Source organism: Necator americanus, chromosome V (assembly GCF_031761385.1).
Source record: "Necator americanus strain Aroian chromosome V, whole genome shotgun sequence".
Lineage (NCBI taxonomy): Eukaryota > Metazoa > Nematoda > Chromadorea > Rhabditida > Ancylostomatidae > Necator > Necator americanus.
This window is the reverse complement of record NC_087375.1, coordinates 22997930-23024100: the sequence shown is the minus strand read 5'-3', so window position 1 is coordinate 23024100 and position 26171 is coordinate 22997930. Positions and strand designations below refer to the sequence as shown.

General features: G+C 39.4%; 1 protein-coding gene across 1 annotated transcript; it reads left to right on the top strand.

Moving 5' to 3' along the window:
• Window positions 1-1133: 1133 nt before the first annotated feature.
• On the top strand, window positions 1134-7356 carry RB195_014920 (uncharacterized protein; the record flags this gene model as incomplete). Its single annotated transcript, XM_064205393.1, has 8 exons — window positions 1134-1192; window positions 3021-3162; window positions 4111-4240; window positions 4299-4453; window positions 4515-4629; window positions 5478-5613; window positions 5674-5807; window positions 7295-7356. The coding sequence occupies 8 exons, from the start codon at window positions 1134-1136 to the stop codon at window positions 7354-7356; spliced, it is 933 nt and encodes a 310-aa protein (XP_064061274.1).
• Window positions 7357-26171: the final 18815 nt, after the last annotated feature.

Below are 26171 nucleotides of genomic sequence, written 5' to 3'. Positions count from 1 at the left end.
AAACTATATCCTGGATAGTTAAGGTATTGAACGAGTAATGATCTCTTTCAGTTGTCTCAAAAACCAGCTGCAACAAATTTTCGTGACCACAGCGTGCTCTCACTCTGTTCTTTTGTTACTGAGATATGAGCTTGTTATAATTTACGTAAATTTCATAGTGTGCTGGTGCGGCGCAAGCTATGAATTTCGCACATGATCTGCACTGTCAATGGTTCGCAACTGCATTAGAGCAAGCAATTTCTCCATCGTTTCAGGGTCGGTCAGGTGCTGTTAGGGTAATCTGAGAAGATTAAAGTGGCCACTTGAATAGATCGGCTTGTAACAGCGGCACATACGCGATCATATATATTGAATGATTCTGAATTGGTGTAAAACTTCTTGATATTCATGATAAGACACCACTTCCAACCCCTTTTCTTTCAATTTCGATGGCAATTTTTGTAGCACCTAATATTTATGGTTTTGTTTGCTGCATCACCAGCTATTTCTAAGATTTACGCAATGTACACAGACAGCTGTTAGTCATGCTCACAGAAGTGATGTAGAACCACAATCAGAAGGGCTCATGCCGTAGTTTTCCTTCACTAATGAGCCATTCCAGTTTCTTTGGTTATGTTCTTTCTCCCTCTTTTTTTCGAGTTTTTTTTTCAATCACGGAAGGATTGATATAACTCCAAAACAATGAACCTTCCTCCAACAGCTTAATCAATTTTCACAGTTGATTAATGTTTTTGTACTCATTTTTGTCATATAATGCTATGACATTGTTTCTTCACATTACATTGATTAATCTCTTCGCTGACGAAAGAAAAACTTTTCTAAAAATAATGGAACTGTAGATATCAATCTATCTATGCAGTATTTTATTCTTGTAACTCCGAAAATCAAGTCACTCATAGATTTTAATTTTATTTCATCTGTTCATAATCTTCATCGAATAAGCGACTGCTACATTTTCAAGTAATTATTTTTACCTTTTTTCCTATTTTTTATCTACATCATTTACATCTTTATCGTAGTAATATAGTATAGTTTATGAATGATAGGTATATGTACATACGTATATGATATATGTCGTAAATGAGTATCTTGGGTTTCTGGTGATAATGCGTGAGAAACACATCAGTTCAGGGATGGATGTTGAGGTCGATGCATGCCTTGCAAAATCACGGAAGATTCCGGATTCCAGTAGGTGCGTTATGTAACGCAATATGCACTTTTGTTCCTTCATCATTATCATCGAGATGGACGCACACCAAAATTTCCACTTACAGTTTGACAGCAGGCTTCACTTTAAATTTCTCTGCACTTTTCTTCCACTTTATTTTATACAAGACTGAACGTTCGGCTAAAGCCGGACTTCAGACTTTCTGTGGTGTTCGCTTTGCTCCCTTCACTAATAAACGAAAATCAATATTAGTGCCCTTTCTGTGAAACTAGACTTGTGTATCTCTAACAATCCTTGTTCATATTCTTATTATAAATAAAGACAAAAGATTTCACAGTTTTCTTTCTAACCGCGTCAATTCTACATTTGGAGAATATTCAAACTTCAGCTACAAATACTCCGTCGATACCAATATAATTTAGACACAATTTGAAAGTATTACTCGAAATTTGGGGTTTCCTCCTGTTTCTCTCCAAGAGTTATCAATGAATAATGTTTTAGCACGTGCACAGCACAAAATGACGTGAAAAGCTTTGTACTACTGACAAAGATAACGTTCTACGTCAGATCATGTAAACTGTTCGCTACTATTTGAGCAGCCGTTTACATGCATGTTTCCACTTTCTGAGGAAGGCATGCTACCAACCTGAGGCGAACGGAGAACGAAAGACACGCGGAGGAGTCATAAAGGTGAACGGGTCCACCGGCGTCGAGTTGGCGTCCCACCCCATATTATAGCTATCTGGTGCAAACGAACCCGACGCTGGTGGACCCGTCGCACCCTCTTCTAGAAGTGTCTGGTGCCGGGGCGCCAATCCGACGTTGGTGGACCCGTCTTACACCATTTTATAGCTTTTGGCGCCCGAGCACCAATTTGATGCTGGTGGACCCGTCGCACCCCCTTCTATAGGTATCTGGTGCCGGTGGACCCGTCGCACCCCCCTTTTGAATTTTGTGACTGACACACACACACACATACACACACACACGTGACAGAATAAGCCCGCTATTATATATCAAGATAGCGATGGATGAACACACTTGTCATCTAGTTCTTGCATACTATGCTACTGTGCCACAAGAAATAGCAACCCTGCTCTAAAATAAAGTTGAAATTTCAAACAAATGTAGTATTGAAAAAAAAACATTTTCAATACCCGCTTTTGAAGGATATTGTAAACTGTTAGTAAATTAATCTAATTTTCTGTGCGTCCTCTATTCAATTTGAAGATGTTTCTTCACAAAATCCATTTTGCACTTCGGATACGCCACGATTTCTTTTTAGAAGTTCTAAGCCTTACTTAATCTACACCAATCACTTTCAACATTACAATTGGCTTCCCCTTACTTTCACGTCTCAGACCTCTGGTTGCATGCGTTATTTTCCTCTTCACTATGGTTGGAGTCATAAGTAATCTCTTACTGCTCGCTGTGTTTACGATTCACTGGAGAAGCAATTTTCGATCTCAGGTACGTGGTTTTAAAAAATGGTGAAGAAAATGAAAGTTTCATTTCCACTTCCGTTTCGGAATTTCGTCATAGTGATCTTCAAAAAATTCAGTAAGAACTAGTCGCTCTCTCTTGAGTACCCTCTAAATTTGGAAATTTGCAGCATTTCACCTTCTTCGTACTCAACATGATTGTGTCTGGTCTAATATATTCTGCAACGAACTTTTGGGTATCCATTCCATGTACAGTAAATGCCTGTCCTTTAATCCGGTGTGTTTTCCTGTTGTACATTCCTATTCGCTCCTCATTAAAAGTCATTTTCACCCCACCTCGTTGGTGTTAGCTTGTTGTTAGCATGGAATGTTAGTTTCATGCCAAATATTTTGAACATCACTGTTCTTAGATCTGATACTGTTATGATCATATTGGCTACTCCAAATACGCTCGGATTCTGGGGATATCTCTTCTCCTCTTTTGCCTTTGCAGGTTACCGCTTCGGGATCTTTATGTCGAAGAACCTTAGTGAAAGGACAGGTATAGTAAAGGTAAGAATTTATGATCTACTAGATCTATTAGTGTTTTAACTTTTGGGCTTTTGGCATTACATAATCATTATAAGTGTAAGTGTATTACATGAGAAGTATACTAATACATTTTAAAAATCTTTGAAAAAAATCTTCCATTAGTGGAATGCAAAATACCTCCTCAGGCATCATCGAAACCACGCATGATTAAGATGACAGAAGAATGTTTAATTCCTGTGAACTAGGATTGTTATTGTCGTACCTGCGCGCTATTATGGTCACTGCGAAGGCGATGTTCCATCGCGCGTCTTTTGCAAATGTACGTACATACATCCCAGGGCAGTGTGTGGAAGAGGTATGCACCACAAAACGATAGGCGGGATTTACGCAGGGAGCTGAGGAGCCAGCCAGCAGCACCTAATATCGTATGATTTTATAAGCGCTTGCCTTTCACTATCACACTTTATCCCACTATCAACTTGCAGTACATTTGTATTCATGGTGTCGTTGCTACCACATACCTCTCTAATCGTGTTATCGTTTCATTTGTTCTGCAACAGACGCTATTTTACCTGGTGCAACGTATAATATGATGGATTTGAATTGTGCAGCAGTGCACCAGGGGAAATGGACATGGTGAACGGCGATATCGAACCTCATGGATCTGGAGGGGCTAGGTCTATGACCGTAGCTTTCTATGAAGTGGACATCAGACGCGATCCATTGTTTAATTCGAAATGAAATATTGCTGCGGTGTGAAATAGTAAAAAAAAATCTTAGTCTGTAAGGTATATGCTTCCTATTGTTCGGCCGCATCAACGCAAAAAGTAATGATATCCCGAAATCTGGTGTTCATCGACAGTTTCATCTAAAAAGTAGTTACAAATTCTTGTACCTATTTTCAGAGCAAAAGGTCACTAACGGCTTTCAAAATCCTTCTTAAAATATTGATTTTTTTCATATTTTCAGTTTCTGATAATCTTTCCCTGGATTTTGACAACTATATTTACTATCGGCTCAGTAGCTATTGGTTGCTACAAAAGATTCAATCGTTTCGCGTTATTGTACACTTATAGCTGCTCCTATTGCAACATTTTACGTAAGCATAGGTTGTTATCCTGAACTGAACTAACGAGTATATCTGTTTTAATTTTTAGCCGGAATGTCGTACACTGACGTAAACTTTTACGGTGGACAAGTTCTACCCCTCATGATGGTCGTCAGCTATGCAATCATAGTAATCAGCGTTTACCGTAATCGTAGAATTCATGGCGCTATCCAACGAAGACAATGTCTTGTTGATGCTCGGCTTGTTAGACTAGTGCTACTTTACACTCCGGTACTGTTTGTCATTTCCTTGTGGATTCTTTCAGGCATTCCAGTTTATCATAATATGTCTCTCTCAATACCTCGCCGCATTTCTCTTCTACATTGTCCCGAAGATGAGCGCAGGTGCTGACTGGGGAGTACTGGTTACAAACAGTATTGGTTAGTTTTAATCCACGTATACAAATAGGAAAATAATTAAGTTAGTTTATAAAATGGAAAAACTTCTGCGATTTGATGTTGGATGCTTGGTGAGAAGAGCAGCCTGGAATTTGGTCACATTCGTACACTGCCATACACGTTTAGTGCTCTACTACACAGTAGTGAGGGCGACGTAGTCCTATCATTTTGCTCCATTTCCATTATAAACGCCATCCTCGTGGTGCTTACACGACATGAAGACGACCACCACTTTGTCTCGTCAAAGTACGGAATATAAGGAAGTTGCAGCGGTATCAAAAGAAATCAAGGTGCACACAGCGAATCCCTCGTAATTATCTATTATTTGCCCGTCTGTGTCCAACGACAAAATGTTAATCTATGAGGTGCGGCGATCAGGGTGACCGAGAGCAGAGTCTCTTGCAAGGATCGTTTTGTTATTGGCATAGATGCGCAATTCTCAAAAATTTCATTGCTAGCAAGAGTGCGAATCTACCACACCACTAACTGAAAATATCGTGATTCCATGCACCTAAAGTGAGTGTGCCCGCTGCTGGCTGCCATTTCCTCATCGCGAGTCGAGCAATCTTTCCATCAACCTTCTCCAACGTATTTAATTTTCCTCATGCTACAAATACTAATTCAAGTGAAATTCTAGTGACACCGATTCTAGCGATTGTGATGCTGAGGTGCAGTTAGTTAGAAAACGTTTCAGGTTTCAATCCCGCAAAAGTGGACCTCATTGTGCTTCACATTTACATACGCATGTTGGAATATAGGTTACAGAAGTAGACTGCAGAATGAAGCATTGGAATATCTCTTTTTACGCTTCAATTAGAAATTTTATTTAGGCACAATAAACGTGTCAGTGAATCCGATCGTGCTACTTTTGTGGAATCAGCAAATCCGTAGCAGCATCGCCACAACATTGGGAAGATGGCGAGGAACTCAGAAAATCGTCAACGTCACAGTGACTCAAATGATTAAGTAGGTTAGAAAACAACACATGAAACACCACAGAAGTGATGCTGTAAAGGCAGCGTATAGTACAATTGACGTGGTGTGGAAACTTGATGAAAAACAAACAGTCCGAGGTGTGGACTACGAGTACGAAGGTGGCTTCCGCTTAACGCTCCAGATTCGTCCTGGGAAACGGCGTGAGCCGCTTTATTTCCTACGAAGTACGTTAGAGCGCACTGAACATGCCACGAACGAGGTCTTCTCAGAAGTCACAAATAAAACCAATGTGTTGGCTGGGGAAGGCACCAGAGCGCCCACAAGTGGCGGGGAGGGGGATCCAACGTATTTCCTACGAAGCTGCTTCGCATGCCGTTTTTAGGATTATTAGGTAAAAATATGTGGGGGCACTCTAACATTCGTAATTTACAACTGTGAGATCTGTGTTTCCCATCAGGTTTCTACGATACGCCAGTTTCGTGATCTGCTCCCTTTAAAATCTGATGAGTCCTTAGGAGAGATTAGTTGTGAAATGTTAATCATTCTGGATTTTAAGAAAGTCAAAATGTTCCCCTTTCAGAAAATTCGCAGTTTTTGCTCCTTACTCTTACCATTGTGTCGTAAAGGGCCACTCTGTGTGCTCTCTCATCATTCATTAATTCAATGTCGTGTAGTTGTTGGTGTATGAAACAAAGCGTTTGGAGATGATCAAGCTACATATTTTCTTCAAGAGATTACGAAAAAAGAGCTAATTCAGCATTAAGTCACAATCACTTCTTTTTACCGCCATTTGATGTTTCTATGGATTTCAAATCCAGATTTCGCACTAGAACTATTTATGTGATATTCCTAATCTCTCTATTTTACTTTTGACACATTCGAATTGTTTTCAGTGCTACGAACGACGAGTGGTAAATTATTGGTAACCGCTAGGTTTTTAGTACTGGTGGTAGTCAGTACTTTTTTTTATTTGTGAAGAAGTGAAGTGAAGAAAAGAAAAGAAAGAAGTGATTAAAGAAGTACCCCGTTGAGTGGATTCGCTACTAACATTGAAACTACCAGTACAATTACGGAAGTTAGTGCGTATTTATAAAAATACTTCACACGTGTGCTCTGTACAATACACAAGACTCGAAAGAAATCTGGTATGCAATCGTGCGTAAATTGAACTCCTAGCTGTGTATTTTACCAATATTATAAGGAGTGACTACATAGTTTAAAGAAATCTTTGTCGCGTCATGTACATGTCGGATGGGAATGTCTGCAGGTACATAGGAAAAACGGGATGGTTGATATGTATTTGGATGAAAGGGAGTCTACATTCATAATTGAAACTTTTCATATCTCTCAGAACTTGTCGCAAAATATGTGATGAAAATTAGAGAACATTTGTCGTTCTGTAAAATCAATCCGAAGTTGTAGTACGGGGCCTTTAGTTAACTGTGTAAAGTCCAAAATGAATGGAAAGGGGTTAGGAAATTGCGATCAGAAACGAAATAGTTCAATATGAAGACTTTTGTGTGCTTTTGGCGCTGTAGCGGGCAGCTCAATTCACTTATAGAAATTCTTTTGATTCATAGTTGCGATCTTCTGCGCAACTAATTTCAGCAGATAAGGTAGGCGCTGGCCAATGTGTTGTTCTTTGAGTGCATGAATTATTGGAATGACGGTGAATGATGAGAGTAAATCACGTTCGGCTTCGATTTTTCAGACTCTGATGAAGGCGATAGCTCCGATTCGGTAGCTGTTAGTGAACTCCGACTTCGGTGTTGATGTAGAGGTCACGACGCCTAAGTAGAGCTATGTACTCAACATGGAGAAATTCAACCACAGTCGAGCATGAGTACTCGCGGAGGTTTGCTGGCAACCCACAAATCATAGAGAAAATATGCTCCGCTTCTCAATAATTTTCGCATGTCTTTTAAAGTTTAATACTCTGGCTTACAAAAATTTTGTTTTTTTTTCTCTCAACTGTATTCTCCCAACTCAGCTTTTACTGTGGTATCTACTGTACTCTACAATTGGGAAACAGCCATGCAACAAATGTAGACTGGATGTTTTTTTCGTTTAATTGCAACCTTTTTCTCTATTTGGAATAAATATCCATTGTTATCTATCTATTACTGTGGATGTGATTGAAGGTTATTTTAATGCCTGTTGGTTTCAAGCTTGTTCACAAAGTAACACTATAAAAAGCATCCTCAAAAGCAAGAAAATGAAAATGTGCTTTTCTTCACTATTCATCTAAGTTCTATCGCACATTCGCTCCCCATCTTCACTCCACTGTAAAAGCAGGACTACTGTTCACGAAAATAAGACTTCCTCCAAAACGCATTATTTTCTTCATAGTTCGCAGCTGCTTTGGACATCGTTATGAAATAAATAAGTAAATGAATTTTATGGGACCCAGATGTTCGACGCGAGAAAGAATTTTCTCGAGGAGATGATTAGTAAATAAAATAGTTCTTCTACCCTACCAGTGTTGTGTTAGGTTCTAGAATGGTCTGAAAGCAGCAACTGGCTTATAAATCCGTCTTGTTGGCAAAGTTAACTTCTGTTTGTTTGCTAGTGACAGTGATTTTTCAGGAGAATTCTCTTTTTTTTTCTAAGTATCCTGATGAAAGTAGAAGAACTGATATTTATTGCAATCAGCCAGAAGTTTCCAGATCTAGACTACTGAAGCCATATGAAACCCACTTTATTTCTTGCATAAGAAGCTCCCATTAGGACGTTATTTTCTCTTGTTTCCTTTCTGTTCTCATCATAGCAGTGTATCTTGCTAAATTTCGAAATGAATGTACCCTGGAATAATCTATCAACCATATTCTTAATTCGGGCAGCAGCTCTCCAGCCAGTTCTCACATATGACTTCACCTCTAATCTCTTATAAATCCCTAATATTATTAAAAACACTTACATTTTTGTAAATTCACTCAGTTAGATGTGGCCGGAATATGGGAAGAGTATAATTTTGCATATCCAGTGTGGGTAGTTAGAATATGGACAGAAAACCTTTCTCAGAAAAAGTTTTTCATTTAAGCCAATATACAAAGGTACCAAAAATGCTGTCACATCTCCTTTACAGGATACTTTGCTGAGAACGTCCTAAGTAGCCACCCTTCACCTCTATCCCTTGTTCCATTTTGCCTTTCGTGCTCCGAGTCAGCTACGAGGAGGAGTGGCGCGTGTCCGTGGTTGCGTTCTGGACACGACTGCGTGGATCCGGAAGAGGGTGGAGCTAAGCTGAGCTACTGAATAGTGGCGAATGGCAGATGATTCTATCCTTAATACACAATACTACAATGTGAGTGTATGACTACGACTATACACAAGTAGTAGGTATATATATATATATATATATATATATATATATATATATATATATATATATATATATATATACCTGTCTGAACTTTCGGATAAAGCCGGACGTCAGACTTTCTTTGGTGTTCGCTTTGTTCCCTTTTTTCCCTTTCCACTGATCAGTGGAAATTTATAGTACTAGCACCTTCTGTGATCATATATCTGTGTTTTTCTAACAATGCTTCCTTCCTCTTTTTATTAGATGTAAAGGCGAAAGATTTCAGAGCTTCCCTTCTAAATGCATTTGTTCTACATTTGGAGAACATTCAAACTTCAGTTTCAATCGTTGCTTCCAAGCTTCAATCACTCCTCGATGATGTTGTTCATTTCACTCTACGTCTATGGAACTGAAGTTTGAATGTTCTTCAAATTTTATGCGTTTAGAAGGAAAACTATGAATTTTTTGATTTAGTTTGTTATAGAAAAGACGAAGAAACCGTTGTTTAAATGACACAAGTCTGACTTCACAGAAAATGCAACTACTATTAATTTTCATTGATCAGTGAAGGGAAGCGAAGCGATCACCATGGAAAGTCTGAACTCCGGCTTTAGCCGGACGTTCAATGTTCAGACTGGCATATATATATATATATATATATATATATATATATATATAACGATCTACGGTTTGATTTGGCGGTTATATGGACACATGGTGTTTTCAGCTGAGGCCCCCACCTATGGCGGGGCGGTTCCTCTTCTGATTGTGCGCTGCTGAAAGCGGTTGCGTCTACATTTTTTCAAATTATTTAAATAAACGCGAGAACAGATCTTAGATTTAAATTAAAACGCACCTTCACATTTAACGCAGAAAGTGCAACATCAAAAGGCTTGCTCGAGCAATTTCGAAATAGGATCGGAGCCCGAGTGCAGAGTGTCGATCCGCCCAACCGTCGGAAGCCGCAGCAGGAAGAGGCCAGACGACATTCCCGTTGTTGCGTCAAGTGAGAGCGCGCTGACATGACACTCGTCCTAGACATAACACCCGATATCTCTTTTTTCAACTAATCGCGGTTTATGGTCGTGAACTCTCTCTCGACACCGTACATGAGGTGGTTGATATCTGGGAGCTTGTACTTGTTGAGTTTTTCTTGACGACGTCCGCACGTACAATTCCAGAGGGTGTAAGCTGGACTGTTCGGAGACCAAACGTCAAATTGCAGCGGCTTACTTTCTTGAGCCTGGCGACTTTGGAGAGCATTTGGGAGACCAGAACAGGACTCATCCGCAGTTCATCTAGATGACTGGAGCAAATTGGGCGTAATCGCTCTCATACTCTTGAACCACAACCCTAGGTCTATTTATTAGCGGAGAAATTTTGAAACCGTTTACTTTGCGATATGTTACCTCCGAAAAGGATTTCAAAAAAAAGATAAAGTGCTTTACCACGTTTATTTCACTTCAGAATCGTTTGGATTTTATGAACGTGCATTTGGCCTATGCAGTGACTTGTGGGGGCTCGTCATTGTATCAAGACAGTTTTTTTTTATCCTCCCGGCGGATTCCGGTTCTAATTTATAAACTCCGAAAGGATGAAAGGCTTAGTTGGCACTACGGCGGTTTCGAACCAACCATGTATTCTCTCAACGAAATCATTTCTCGTCGTCAGTCTGAAAATTATGGAAATACGAAATGGCATCTGCTTTCACGACATCTAAGCTTTTCAAGCAGATATTTCACTTTAAGATCCCTTATTAACTTTTTTCCAACAATGAGAAACTAAGCTTCTACAAGCTCATGTATTTGACTTATTGTTGTTTGTTACCTGTATCTATTTGCTCATGTATGACATGCTTTTGATAAATATTTCCATGCTTCATTTCACTGAGTTTAAGAAAGCAAGCGACTTGAGAATACCCTCCACAACGTCTACACGTCGCTCGCCTGGATTAAAGACGTGGTCAATGGTGCTTACTTTGACGGATTATTTACCTTCAACATGCATCCCAATGGTACAGCTTGAAACCATCCCTTTCTATTTTCTTTTCCCCGTTTCGCTTAACACTAGGGGAACTATGAGCACCCCAAAACCAATTTTCTCCACATTCATGACAACACATATTTTTTTCTGGATTGTTGATTGAGAAATAAACATAATGAGTAGGAGTCAGAATCAACTGTTTCCAGTCTATTGAAAATTTCTTTCAAATGGCTGTACGAAGACAATGATGCGCATATAGTTCGCGCTGAATAATTTGCGAGTAAGCGCAAGGCATCTGCCGCAATTCACGCAATTTCTTGATTTGACTCCATTGGTCCTTCTTGTTGCATTTTTCCATGTACGAATACGCGTGAAGTCACCCAATTGAGCAAATTCAGAGCAAACTTCATGGAACCTCAGCTTGCTTATTGCAGAGTCAGTTTTCTACTTTATGTGCAGGATGTTATGAGTAGTAGGGAAATAATTCCGATTTTCAATTTCAATGTGTTCTGCTTAAACAACATAGACACTACCTTTCCTACTTCATTCAAGAATATTTCTTGTAGAAATCAGATAAATCAAGTTAAAACTATTACTTTAGTTAAGAAACGCAAGTTTTTCTTATGTTTCCTCTTGGCTCTTCCTGATTTTTCGTCTGTTATTTAATTTATAGCGCTCGAATACTTAACAGAGCTCCCTGAGCTCCAATGAAATACATTGAGATGAGTACGTTGAGTCACAGCGCACATCCATCACTACACGTTCATCAAATTGTCACACACAACGTTCATTTCCAAGTAGAGCAGCGCAAGTTATAGCTACAATTTCGACGATGAGATGAAAGGTGTTGGGAGGATGACGTCTCAAGTGGCGATTCCCCTAGGTTTCTCGCAAGAAGTAGGAGTTAGCCTCATGACAGTTTGCAGCAAAGCTAGCTTATTTCACAAGTTGTGCATTAGTGCGTTACCCACCAAGAAGTGTGTTTTCTGGGATATTGCGTGCGTAGTGGTACAACATTGAGGGTATAACTCCAGATATATGCCGATGTCATTAGACGAAGAACAACGCCATTTTATTCCACTGAGGGGCAGGAATCCTCGGCGAAGGTTTGGCAAAGATATCCTCTGCTTCAACTAAGCTTGGAACTAGCCGGTGATTTGGACACTGAACTGATTGATCATTACCGTATCATTATCACAAGCATGTTTTTTTTTTGTTCTAAAGTGATGAACTGCAGAATGAATGTGGATTCGTTACAATTCCCAGTTGAATCTGACCCCTTCGTTCGTTTTTTTTCTACTACGTCGTGTCAACAACCCCCTAACCAATCATGTGTTCAAAAACGGCAGCCCACTGTAGCTCTTCTTCATTTCGCATCAGAATCCCCCATGAGCGAGTTGGCAGGACTGTTGAGTCGATCCCTCATCAATTTTGTTTTTTTTTTCCGTTAGTTTTTTTTCGCTGAGTTCCAGAAAGCAGCTGTCAACAAAAGATAATAGCGAGTGTTAAGGTTGTAGATAATGCAGTGTTTTTACTTCCGTTATTTTTCAAGATTAAAATAAACCAAGATTTTTTAAAATTGAAATATGCTCTCATTCATTTTCTACGATTACCTTTCTTCTACTTAGAATATACTAATATACCAATTTAGTGATACTTCCGAGGCCCTCTTCCAAGACTCACTTGACCGAAAAATATTCCTTCCATGTCTTTCATGCTTCTTTTCTTCCTCTGGCTCGGAAATTCTTGGAAAACTCTGACTTGACCCATCGACTCGCCCCCGCAAGTCAGTCTAGGGCTGCAGAAGCTTTCATAAATCTCAAACGATACAGAATTGAAGTCGAACGTGGAGGCTCCGCATGGGGATTGATCAGCTCCGTGCACTTTATCCTTCATCCTTATCCCTCGCACTTTCCGTTGCGCTGTTTTCTTTATTGAAATCATACAGCAACGTATTCCGAATGCGCTCCTCTGTCATTTACATTATAGCATTATACTTCGACTTCTCAAACCCTCCATAAAACTAAGAATAAGGGAAATTTACTAGCTGGATTTATAGTACGTTGATGTTCCATTTTTATTACTTCTATTCCGTTCTCTCCTTGTTCCTCTATTCATACCTACACCGAAGGTGAAGTTGATACAGTTTTAGTGCTCAAACAGGATTTTTTCAATCTTATATTCATTTTTCCAAGCTCTTCTATTAGACGAAATACTGCAAGTATTCTTTGTTACAGTATATTTTCAACATTTATTCACATAATTTTAATGTTCTTTCACTGCTAAACTCAGAAATTATTTATTATTATTATAATTATCATTATTTAAACGAATGGCAGCGATATGATGAGAACACAAAAATGTGAATTTGGCAAATGCATAGAAGTCTGTGCTTCAGGACGACGTTGCCATTTTGTTGCAAAATTCGCGGGTGTTTGAGAGCCTTGTGCAGAACTCGAGCAGGTGTGACTAGTGGAGAAAGGTTGTAGCCGACAAATCGCACTGTTTGAAACACTATTTTATGTTCAAATAGCAATTAATTTAATATGACATTCATTTAATTGGTATTTTTTTTATTTTTATGTGCCTGTAGTTTAGGCTGAAATATTCGTTCTATTAAACAGGTCGTCATGCTCGCATTAAGGCAGCGTATCGTGAAATTTTCGTATCTTTGGGCCTCTCGTGGAGAATGTAGAGTTGGCAGTGTAAATAACGAGCATTAGTTTGGACCCACTCATTTCGTCCTAATCGTCCTGAAACACGGGGCGAGAAATGGATTTCGCTCCTACGAGGAACGTTAGAACCCGCCTTTGTACAGTTCTCTCGGCGCCTACTACGCCTTGGTTTTACTCGAAAAACCTGCTGAGAAGACCTCACCGGTTTTCAACCTCTCGGTCGTAAATGCATCGCAAGTGAGGTTCCTATTCACTCAGTGTGAACCCGCGCAGAAGCTGAGTGCTGATCAGATTGCGTTGGAATCGTGCTTCGAATTTTTACGGTGGAAGAAAGATTATGGAGGGATTGTCCTGATCACGGACAAATGGAGTTCAAGCGGTGGCTACATTCATTGCTTCGTTGTGCCAACCAAGAGCTAAATTGCGGTAGAGACGCTTCTGAAAACACGGTCTTCTACACATAGTAGCACTTTTCTCGAGTGCAGCAATTAATCTGCTATTTTTTCTCTTCCTGTGCAGTAAAAGAACACTGACTTTTATGTTACGGAGGCTTCTTTCGTTTATTCCTCTCCCACAAGCTCCATTGCGGTCTTTAAACAGCTCGCTGGACAAAAATTCCACTGCGTAGTATAACTCTGATCGCGGAACGTCTCACAGATCCCGTAGATACGAACGAGTAAGTTGAACCAACTAAAACTAAATAATTTGATTTTAAAGGGTGTGGCGCACACGGTAAGAGGTTCCGCTGCTACTGCACGATCGGTCGATAGATCGAAACTAGCCTAGTGCCAACATGTCTTTCGTACTTTCAAAGTCGAAAAATTAGTACCAGACCTGTCCGGAAGAATAAAAATACAGATTTGACATATTGGCTAGCTCTGCAGGCTCTGCGTGAGAGTCTACAAACCTCAAACGAAGTGAGAGTTGAAGTCGCACGCGTAGGCGCATCGCCATAGGGAATGATCAATGCTGTGCACTTTATCCTTTATCCTTTTATATCACAGCAAGGACAGCAAATGCGCGACACTACTATAGCAACAAATACAAATAAGTATGGCCTGTAATTATACTGACAACTTCAGATTTAGGTAAGGTTAATAATTTACGGAATCAAACTTAATCTATCCAGTAAGAGGGAATTCTTGTCCATGGGAGATGAGAGAGGTCCTAAGATTTTTGTCCCGCTGTGAATAGCAGTCAAAATTTCGCATTGAGCAAAACGGAATAGCGACTTGTCTTCACTTTTACAATGTATCTCACCTGCGCACGATGGCAGAAATATAGCCTTTTCCACACTCGCTATTATCTTTTGTTCACAGCTGCTTTGTGGAGCCCAGCGAAAAAAAAACTGATGAAAAAAAGCAAAATTGATGAGGAGGAAAGTGTCGTTCGCATGGTTGCAAGGAACTGCAAGCACTATTGCAACAATAGCCAACATTACTCATTCTGCTCTTCAACAACCTTTCATTTTCCTAACTATTGGGTTAGCCTTTTTCGGGAGTCGCTTGACAGAAGCAATGATGACGGTTTCAAGAGAAACCGCTTTTCCTTACCCCTAGATTGGTGGTGAACAAATTAAAAATTTCTGTCAGCCGTATTTAAATCAAAAATGAGCGACAAAAATTGTTCCACAAAGTATCAGGCTGGCAATTCATTTCTGTAGCAACTTAGACATTTTGCCCTACGAACTTACTTAGTTGACCGGTTAGCAAATTAATATGGACCTTTTCTAAGTAATTCATATTCTTCCACTAACGCTCCCCTTCGATGGCTGCTTCTGAGGGTGCTGCTCCTCTGTCTTCACTGGTAGCTTATTCTTTCTCTATATGAGTCCAAGAAGGCCAGGTTGTTTCAAGAGAAATTGCCACATATCTCTGTAATCAGCGTTGGGAAGCACTGCGAGCAGCTGGAGCAAGTGGCTGCAAAGCTTAGAAGGATACAAAGAAGGTTAGCTTGCATGACCTACATTTCAGAAAGTTGACTCAGATGAAGCTGCAACTCACTATGGACCATGTTTTCTCATCCGAGACCCACAATGGACCACACTTTCCCATCCGAAATACAGTGCGGAGATTGACCCGTCCGACTACCACTTGTTCCGATCTCTGGCTCATTACATGGAAGGGTAACTAACTAAGTAACTAATTAGTAACTAACTACCAACTTCGTTGATGAAGATGAGCTCACGACGGATCGTCAGATGTTCTTTGATCACAAGACATTGAACTTCTACAAGGAGGGACTAAAGGTGTGAGAATAAATAGTTTGCAAATGAAATGCTGCGAAGTGTAACAGAAATTAGTTGCCAGTAGGTAGGTGACACTTGTTTTTGTACTGATTGTTGATTACAGCAATTGCATGCATCTCTTTCGTAAACACGAGGGACCATAGTACACATGAAGAAAGAACGAAGAGCTGAAGTACTCGACGTCTTCAAATCTATTTGGGCTGCGCCAACGCGTTTGACTTCACCTCGGAACCTTTCGATGAATGTGAACGAACGTGCTACCTACGCAATATCTTTCGCTAGCTTTCTTTCCTGTCTTTTATCAGATCAGTGTTTCTTATGCTTTCAAGCAAGTGTGGTACCAGTTTATTGATCACGAAGGGATGAAAGGCTTGGTTGGTCTGGTGCTTTTCAAAGCATCAACTGTGCTGTGGCAGCTCTTACCGCTGCGTTATGGCCGCCCACAAAAACATTCTCATCTGCAGCCTTTTTCTTGATTTTTTGTCTCAATGCACATCGTTCGCTGTCTTAACAGAAACATTCGAGAAAAAATGCTATCGACTTTTTTGAAGTTGCTCTCTTGAGGTCTGAAATTTACAATGTTCTATTACGAAAACCTTAAGAATTGTGTCACAGGTACACGTATTCACATAGCCAGAATTTATCAATAACTATTGACGTGTTGAAATTAGAACTCCTGCGCAATCTTTGGATTTGCCCTGTCTCTGTACAGAGTCGCGACGTTAATAGCTATTTTCAGAGTTTGAATCTGAATGAATTTGAGTGCAACTGTGTAACGTAGGGCTCGAGTCAAAACATGCAGGTCTTTGGAACAACGCCTAACATCTTGGGATTTGATTCGTGCATTCATGTCGATGGAATTAACCTGACCATGCTCGGTTGGCTCTGAGCTCATCTAGCGTTGGCATCATTGCACCTGAATGCATGCTGGTACTAAACGGACTCCATTAAGGTGGACTAGAGCGGACCACAAAGAGGTTTCCGCCCTCGATGAGCAGCCAGAAATAGTGGATTGATTATGTGACGAATTTTCTCTTTGCAGCCAATCCATGGTGCTCGCTGTTTCAAGCTTTAGTTTCTCAGCCTACAGCTGACAAACATCAACGACGACACTATGAGAAACAACGGCTGATGTGAATGTGTTTCGCATTTTTTCGCACCATAATTTTATGACCAAGCCGGTGTGAACAAAGCATTGATTCGGGCAAAACAACTGTAGAATGCGGGCAACGCGCTTGAACCTATCTCCTCTTCTTCTTTCACTACTGAGTTATGGTCCGTTTTCAGCAGTTTTCTTTCAACAAAGCTATTTCTGCGAAGTGGAATGAAGCACAATAATTCTGTAAAACTTTATTTTGTAGAACAGAATCCTCCTTAACGACTGCCTTTTTTAACTTTTCTCTTTACATTGAATCATGAATTCGTTGCCTAAAAGCTAAAAAGGCTGGCGTGACAATTTAAGATAACGCATATTTTTTGTGCTAATTTAACCAGAAAGTGAAAAAGAAAAGAAGCTCCAACAAATTAGACCCAAGGTCTCGCTTCGTAGGATTTTCTCTTTTTTTGAACGTTTTCGAACAACTGGATGGAATTCCCTTCAAAATTCATTGTTGGTCCAAAACTGACTGAGCTTGATTGACTGAGTAAAAAGAGTTAAGGTTTTTTTTTTCAAACAGCCAATCTATAAAAACTGTAGGGAAGTGTCAAATTCGTTTGTGTGTGTCGCTCTATTCTCAACCAAATAAACTTTTGAAGAATTCTGAACACTTAGAACGACTGAAAATTATTTATGAACTCAGCGGACTCATAAACAAGTCTCTGGTGGCCGCATCTTTACGAGTCTAGAAAATTAAGCACATTTTTTCCTGATTTTTCTTCCTTTTGATCTGTTTGTGCTCAAATCTCTGTCTATAATTTTACATATTCACAATTCTTAGGCTATTTATCCATCTATTCATGAATAATTTTCAGTCGTTCTCACAATTCAGAATTCTCCAAAGGTTTATTTGGTCCAGTAGCACAGTGTCCGTTGAAGGCATCACCCCACGAATCTGAGGTGGTGCAGATTTTGGGTGGAGTATTCGTATACGGAATGGGAGACTATGGACAGGGGGTGATTCCGTCCATTTCTTCCTAATTGCCGTAAAAAACGGCCCGGAAGATGCGGCTTCAGGTGTTTTGGCGCACTATTTTCTACAGGGAGTTCGACTGGAGCGCGTCAGCCTTGTGCGGCGCCTCATCTTTCGGGCCGTTTTTTACGGCGATTAGGAAGAAATGGACGGAATCACCTCCCTCTCCATAGTCTCCCATCTTCCCATACACGAATACTCCATCTGAAATCTGCACCACCTCAGATTCGTGGGGTGATGCCTTTAAATCTCGCCCGTTTTTTTTTCAGACGGGGCCCGTCCTCACCTCATTCTCAACATCTGGACTTCGTCCCATAATCATACTTTCTTCTCCACCTAGATGCTACAGTGCTTAGTTTGCAAATATACAGAGGGTTCCACCTATATTCCAATAAGTCCTTCGCCTACTCAGATGGACCAGTTGGTTTGTCTGCCCTTCCGTCTTCGATCCATCGTTCGAGAAGAAGATACAATGGATCCTGCAACTAATTACAACCTAAATCTTTCTGTTTTCATATGCAAAAGCTTTCAATCATGGTCGTCAGCTGTGTTTAAACTAAAGTTTTTCTTTACTACTGTAATATCCCTCATTTTATTGAGTTAGACGCTACACCCTTAGTGCGTGAACACACAGGAGAAATGATTGGGATCAAAGCAAACGAAATTGAATGATGTTCAATACAACAGTTTTTGCTTTCGCATATACATTTGTTCAAAGTCTGAGCGAGAGTCAGAAATAAAATAGAAAAATAAATAAATAATAGATAAATATTAAATCAAATAAATAAATAAATAGTTTCATAAGGGGTATCATATCATGGTTAGGTGCATTTCAGTTAAAAATCAAAGTCTGCTTTATATTCAAGTTGTAAATCAAAATTAGTTCTCACGTTAGTTAGTGAGTTTTTCAAATTAGAAATAAACTACAAAATTACTATCACACAAACGATCTGACTTTTAGCTTTAACGTACTTGACAAATTTCCTGGACCACTGTGAAAAGATTCTAAATGTGTGCTCGGCCAACTGTCGGATCAGAAAAGACGTTGAACTAAAACGGTGGACAGAAACATAGCTTGGAAACAATTTTGTGATACCGCAGTTCTCAAGAGTGACCTAGAGCAGTCTCGCTTTTTTCCTTACATTTACTATTTTCGACGAAAAATTCATTTTAGATGTGAAAATACGGAGCCTTTAGATGTCAGGAAGTCCTACCAACTTATTGCTTACTAAATTGTAGATCGTTGAGCAGCACGTGAAGTACGACAGTAGCTCACGTGATTTTTCTGCATGCATGAAATATTTGAACATGAACATAGATGAAAAGGACTTTTTAACTTGCACTCTTTCTCTCAACCTTTTTTTCGGAGAGATTTCTGTCAGGTAACTCTATAGAAGGCACAATTTAGATCCATAGATATCCAAAAGTCAAGAACTCAGCTTTGCTACTTTGTCATTGTCCTTTTATACAGGATGGTTTGGCTTCATTCGTTTTGGCGCACCATTTTGCACAAGAGGTTCGATTGGAGCGCGCCAGTCTTGTGCGGCGCCGCATCTTCCGACCCGTTTTTTTACGGCAATTAGCAAGAAATGGACGGAATCACCTCCCTTTCCGTAGTCTCCCATGTCGTATACGAATACTCCACTTGAAATCTGCACCACCTCAGATTCGTGTGGTGATGCCTTTAACAGGTTCCTAGCCACGCCTTTTCTTCACTCATCACGCACTCATTTTATAGATTTATGCAGGAAATGAGAAAAAGAACGGCGGCGTAATAAAGCTGAGAGAGGGCCTCAGTTTTCTGTATTTTCTCTATCAAAATCCTGTTCCTCCTTGTTTTTTTCCTTGAAGAGCAGTCATTGTTGTTACTATCTCCCTAGTATGTGTCCTAGAATAATCCTAATACGTCTTTTAACTTCACATATACACAGATACCCTAATTTTTAGTAATAAGTGTACTATAATTCATATTATCATTATCAACGTTATTATTAACGTGTTATCATCGCATCCTCCACAAAATTTAGATACTTTCAGCTACTTTTGGCTTTTGCCTGCGGGTCTAATATGACATTTTTTTCATCTGAGTAAATTCTTCAGGAATGAAGCGTCGAGTGAACATTGATTATAAGTTTTTCGATTTGTTCAATTGAAACTCCTTCTCCGCTGGTTCTTCTCCGGAGTTAATAAGAAGGAAAAATTCGACGAAAAAATCCCCGTATGCAAAAAAGATGAGCAAGTTGCTAAATTAAGTGGGACACCTACAACAAAAAACTCTATTTTTATTTGAATTGGTATTTTTATTTGAATTGGCTATCTGAGGTGTCATGAGTTCTTTAAAGTATGGAACGAAGTAAGATTATAAAGGTCAAGTTTTGTCACACTAGAACGACTATTAAATCTGTCGCTCTTATATTAATGTAAGAGCATTCAAATATGTCATGACGTGAATTATTCAAAGAAAATGTCTTGCCAAATTTGCACTTAGAACCAAAAAGTTCTGCTTACGTATTCGTCCAAGAATGCATGTAGATCACATGTTGGTTTTGCGATTTCAATTTTTTCCATATGTGCTGCTTTGAAATCACTTGTAATTCTAGAAGTTCGCGCAAGAAGTTACTCGTGAGTTGGGAATGCAGAGGGATACAAAATTTTTACAGAGATTTCCTACGACGAAAATCATCATTCATCACCTTCGTAAGCATTAGTCACTAAATTGCAAGTATTGCTGTTTGTTTTACATATGCCAGAAATTCCATCACTATGGGTGCCTCCAGAGTTCCTACCCATTCTTCAGCTCGTAGAAAAAAAAAACTGGCTTAAAGAAGGAAACGTAGTTTTTGCTGGGAATTCGCCGATAAATGTCTGCCTCGTGGTGAAATGAGGCAGTGACCTTCTCTATACTCTTTGCGAAATTGCGTTTCTACTGTTGCTGTCGCTCGTCAGCCGGCTAAGTGCGCAGTTTGAAGCAGGCTATATTGCCATCTTCAACAGCACGAAATTGCGCAAAACGCCACAGCCAACATAATGAAATTCAAATTGGACACCAACAAGTTGGTTCGTGGCTTGGAATCGGAAATCAACTTTTCGGATGGCGTTTGCACTCTTTCTGGATTCATAAGCGCTAGTTTCGTCCAGCAATCTCTCGACGCTTGAAAAAATCACCGGGTAAGAGAACACGTTTTTAACATTTTGCATCAACAAAAGAGCTATTCTGATGCAAGTAATCTATTAAAACAGTGGTATTAGAAACAGTAGTAGTATCAAAACAGTGCATAGTATCTCTAAAGTTCAACTTTTTTGGAAAAAAAATTCACAGCCTCTGGATTTAAAGTAGATTAAAGTAAAAGATCTCTTTTTATTGGTGACGTGCACCGAATTCATTCGCAATTTTACAATAAATTGGCTATTTCGACGATAACGTGCGTGAATAATCGAGCGTCAAACGTCATTGACTCAACCACCTATCAAAACAATTTTTTCCTCCTCGTTTTTGGTGGAAATTGTGAAATTTGTGCATGACAACCATGTAATGCTAAGTGCAATCTAGTGGCCATATATAGAGTCTTCTAGTTTCCTTCTTCTTTTTCTTAAAGTTTTGCTAAAGTGCAGCAAAGGATAAATCTCAGCGACGATTATGGCATGAAATCCACTACAGATAAATAGAGTGCCTACATATATATCTTCTCAAAAAATCTCGGCCGTGCTTTCTTGTTTGGAAAACCTAGCAGACAAATTCTCTCTTATCATCCTTTTTGAAACCGAACAGTTGGAAAGTCTGTGGTGAAGATTCTTTGTTGTCCGTTGTTTGTTGTTTCTTTTTATTTGTTTAACTGTGATTTGAAAAATATTTCAGACTTGTTCAACGTATTTTTGATGTTTTGAAAGAAGGCAGCATTTTATTGCAGCTTCACGACTGAGTAACTTGTTAATTTTTTTTTTTTGAAACGTGCATAATTATCGTTTCGTCCGCTCTTATCAGTATCCTCTCAAATTTATAATTAATTGTTTACTTATTTATTAGATTGAATAATTGTGTGCCAGCACAGCATTACCAAAAATAAAAAGCGCCCCTAATTTCTTCATTCTTAAAGACCTCTATTACCATATAACGATTGTCAAATTTTCTGTAGGGAAATTACAACGCCATCTCAATTTTGTGACCACCTTCCCCAAAGCAGTGATTATTCTCCAATTGCGGGTTTTCTAAATTTTTTAAAGAAAAGTTCTTCTTCTCGTTACGTCGATTGTCCTCCAAATTGCACGTAAGGACGATGTAAGGAAAAGAAATATGGACTTTTGCAAAAGTAGAGATGACGAAAAAGTGTAATGAGCGATTATTCATTTAGTCGGCTTGGTGGAGAACGAAAAACTCAAAGTATAGAAAAAAGAAGAGAGTGACAAATTTTTGTCTACGAGCAAGCCACTTATCACTCGTGGCTCCCTCATGCCTTCATTAATCTTCGCCGATGAAGTGTCAGAAACTCGGCAGGTTGCAGGTTGACATCCTGCATTACTGCAATCACCCTCTGGAACACATCCATCACTACAGTTTCCGCTCCCGCCTCTTTTTTTCCGGGATTTTGGCTCAATAAATGAATTCGAATGACAATTTTTCGGTGAGGACGTATACTATCCCTCAAATATTATCCTGATCATATCAGTGCTCATTCGTAACATTTGCTAAAATTTGCTTGTCTGTACATACATACATATTCGTAATCTGTTGGCGGTAAGATTTGATAGAATGTAGCCTTTTTTAGAAAGTTCTTGGATGCCTGGAACATCCTGCTTAACAACCTAAAAGTTTTAAATCTTCTTGAAAATAATAAAACTCTTTGGGCCTGAATTCCACTTTCTAACTACATTGGATTCCACGAAAAGACCATTTATTTTTCGCTTACAGCACCCACTTTTTTGAAAATGTAAAATTGAAAGTAAGCAACAGACGAGAAATTTCCTGCCCATCTCTGCAATTTTTCGCTAAAAGTCACGCTCCCGTCGTGTTTTTCTTGTAATCATGCTTGATTTAGTACGTAGTTTAAAGAGCAATCCAAAAATTCCTCTACACGTCTGGTGTAAATCGCATTCATCCTCCCCTCCCTCCTATCACCTCGGCTAGCCACCTGTCACCTTCTTGTCCGCCGGCGCATTGTCTCTGTTGCTTTCTGACTCCGTCCACCGAGCTGAAGCCACCTATTTTGTGCAGATGATCGCGTCGATCAGCCGAGAATCGATCGCTATCGAAGTGGACCAAGGGTTTTGTCATGTTTCTCTGCGTCTCATCTACTAAATCCTCTCTCATTGTGGAATGCTAGTTAGTAGCTGCTTCAGTGACAAGTCAAGCCCCCAAAATCGTCTTGATTTTGGGCTGTGCTCCGCCTGGGTGTTCATGTGCATTGGAGTTGCAACGCACTCCCGATTTATAACTCGCCTGGTTCGCTCGTTATTTGTCATCGTAAGTCCGACAACTGACAATCTCAATCATTACTGCAGTGAGAGGATGAAAACTGGACAAAGAATATTTTAAAGCAATTTTTTCTTCTCACTCGCACTCCTCTTGCTTCTCACATCAATCCTTTGAATTATTCAAAAGATTTGCGAAGAGACATTTCTAATGTCACCTCATCAATGGATTTTTTTCGTTCCTTGCATGTATGGTACTTTTCCACTAAGTAAATTAAAATCAACCAATCATGCCAACTAAGCCTTTCATCTTTCCGGGGTCAATAAATATCCTATATCCTACATTGGTTTAAAGTACCATAAAAATTATTCCTATTTTTTTGCTTCTCCAGTTGTTGTATTTGTTCACTTTACTTACTTATCCAACACTTACTTTCCTTTTTCCACTTCGAGCCTCCCAGAAGTGATGGATTAACTGACGGGGAGGACTTTCTAATGCCTTCTCCTTAGTATGCAAAGAGACTACATCAGAAAGTGCTTTAAGTTGTGCCCTAGGACTCCATGTACGAAGATGCTGCGTCATCCCGAATGTGCAGCTGCTTGACCGGAGTTTCTCATTTGCGCGAGATCAAGCATAAAAAGACAGTTCATGATATCTACACAGGCGCTTGCGAACTCTGCCCGCACACCACGTGGTGCTCTCTCAAATTTATTGGTTGCACAAAAAGTGCATACCACGATGATAAGCAAAATGGAAACTGAAAAGTCTGAGATGGAACCATGAAATTTCAGGAGATACTGAGCTTTGACGTGTTTTCATGCATAGTAATACTGACAATGTGGAAATTTTTTTCTAAGAAAAAAAGTGGAAATAGTGTATGAAGAGTTTTTTTTACATATCTTCATAAAATCTTTTTTCGTCCTACTTCGTACTCCAATGTTACTAGGAAAAGCTGTAGGACTCTTTTACGGTATCATCCTCATTGTAGACGCTTCCTGTAAATTTGAAGAAATAGGAATTGCGACAGCAAAAAAAGCTAAAAATTGGACTGTCACGTTGGGTAGCGCTGCTATGTGATCTGTGCTCGTCTTTGCTGACTGCTGTGGTTTTCATTTACAATTGAAGTAAGAAAAAATCATTTGAAATCAGTGGAATCAAAATCATCAGGAAATTCGAGATCAGAGGGAAGTCCAGCACTTACACACTATTTGAACTCATCCCTCTTTACCTTGCAGTCAACAACAGAAATTACTCTTTTATTTTGTCGACGAGCATTTTTAGTGTAAATAAAAAGATAAAGAAGTTTCTTGTATTGTTCCATTCCGTAGAGATGCACCGTTTCCAACGCTTACGTACACCTATGCTGCCTTTAACCGCTGGCTTGGAAAGGACAGCTGCTTTTCCAGTGCAGTGTCCGTATCTTCCAAGGAGGCACTAACTGCTACCACCTTAATTTCCACAGCGGTTCAACACCGCTACTACTTTGTGCCCCAAATTCCGTCGCAAGACGTCGGAATTCCTAGAAGTAGGCAAAATTATATTTTGAAAGTATCATTCAAAAGGAAAAGAGCCACTGATTTCAAATACATTTCCGGATTTGGTTTTGGCAGATGCGCGGCTTGAAAATAGGCAAACTTCCCCAACCTCTTTCAGTTACTTTTACACCTCCGGAATTCTGCCAGTGGCATATCCTGCGGGTACGTCTCCGTGAAAAAACAGCTGTTCATGGGATTTGCCCTCGTTTCTCGAAGTTAGGCAGAATATCCAACATATTCGTGATCAGGAGGTTATCTAGAGTTTTTGAATTGCGTTGATTTGTGTAAACTGTGAAACATAGGACGTCTTGAACGATCGACTGCGTGGACACCCTGGGGAATTCTTACTAATGCGCTTCAATCGCTACTTCAGCGATGTTGTTGGAAATAAAACAACTCATCAGTTTAGTTCAACAGCTTCTGTGACGTATTTATCAGACCTCCAAGACTGGACTCTTCTTATCATCAAGGTGAAGCAAATTTTAATCTGCACTTTCTGATATTCTTGAAAAAAGACTGGGAATTTAAATTTAGCTGATTCTAAAAAATTATGATCAAATCAGAAATAAATAAGAAATAGTATATAAAAATAGCAAATAAGTACTAATATAGTATAATGATATTAATATAACAAGACATTGCTGTGTATATAGTGTGGATAGACAGTTTGTGCACATAAGTCTCCCCTTTAAGAAATACCCCCAAAATTTTTAACATTTCCTACAGATACAGTAATTAAAACAAGTACAACTTTTCTTCATCTTCGTCTCTCGTCGACTTTTGGGTTGCTACAGAAATGCAATATGAGCTCAGAAACGTCTTAACCTCTCCTTAGAAGCAAGTGGAATGCAAATGGAAGCAGTTGTGCCGGATGCCCTACCTGTGCCACATTTCTCATTCAATTCGACTTCTTAACGTCAGAACAGAAAAAAGTCACTCAGCGCTCATTATCGAATGAACCATGAAAAAGATTTGATTGACCACGATATTACGAAGATTATCGCTTATAGAGTTGAGCTCAGCATGAGAAAAACTTCATCTGTCCCGTGCTTCCATTTCGACATGAAGACTTCCGCCTGTCCAATCGAAAGATTCGAATTTTATAGATGAATGATCGATGAGTTGTTCTACTATTCGTAAGACGCTCATAATTATTTTAAAATAAGAACCAGATCGATTTTCCGAAGATTTTACACAACAATACATCCTTTAGACAACATTTTCAGCCTTTGTGTGACGAAGACTCTAAAACTTCATTTTAAATCTGGTCTTCTGCTTCCACCACACTTGCATTATTCACAGAAATCTTT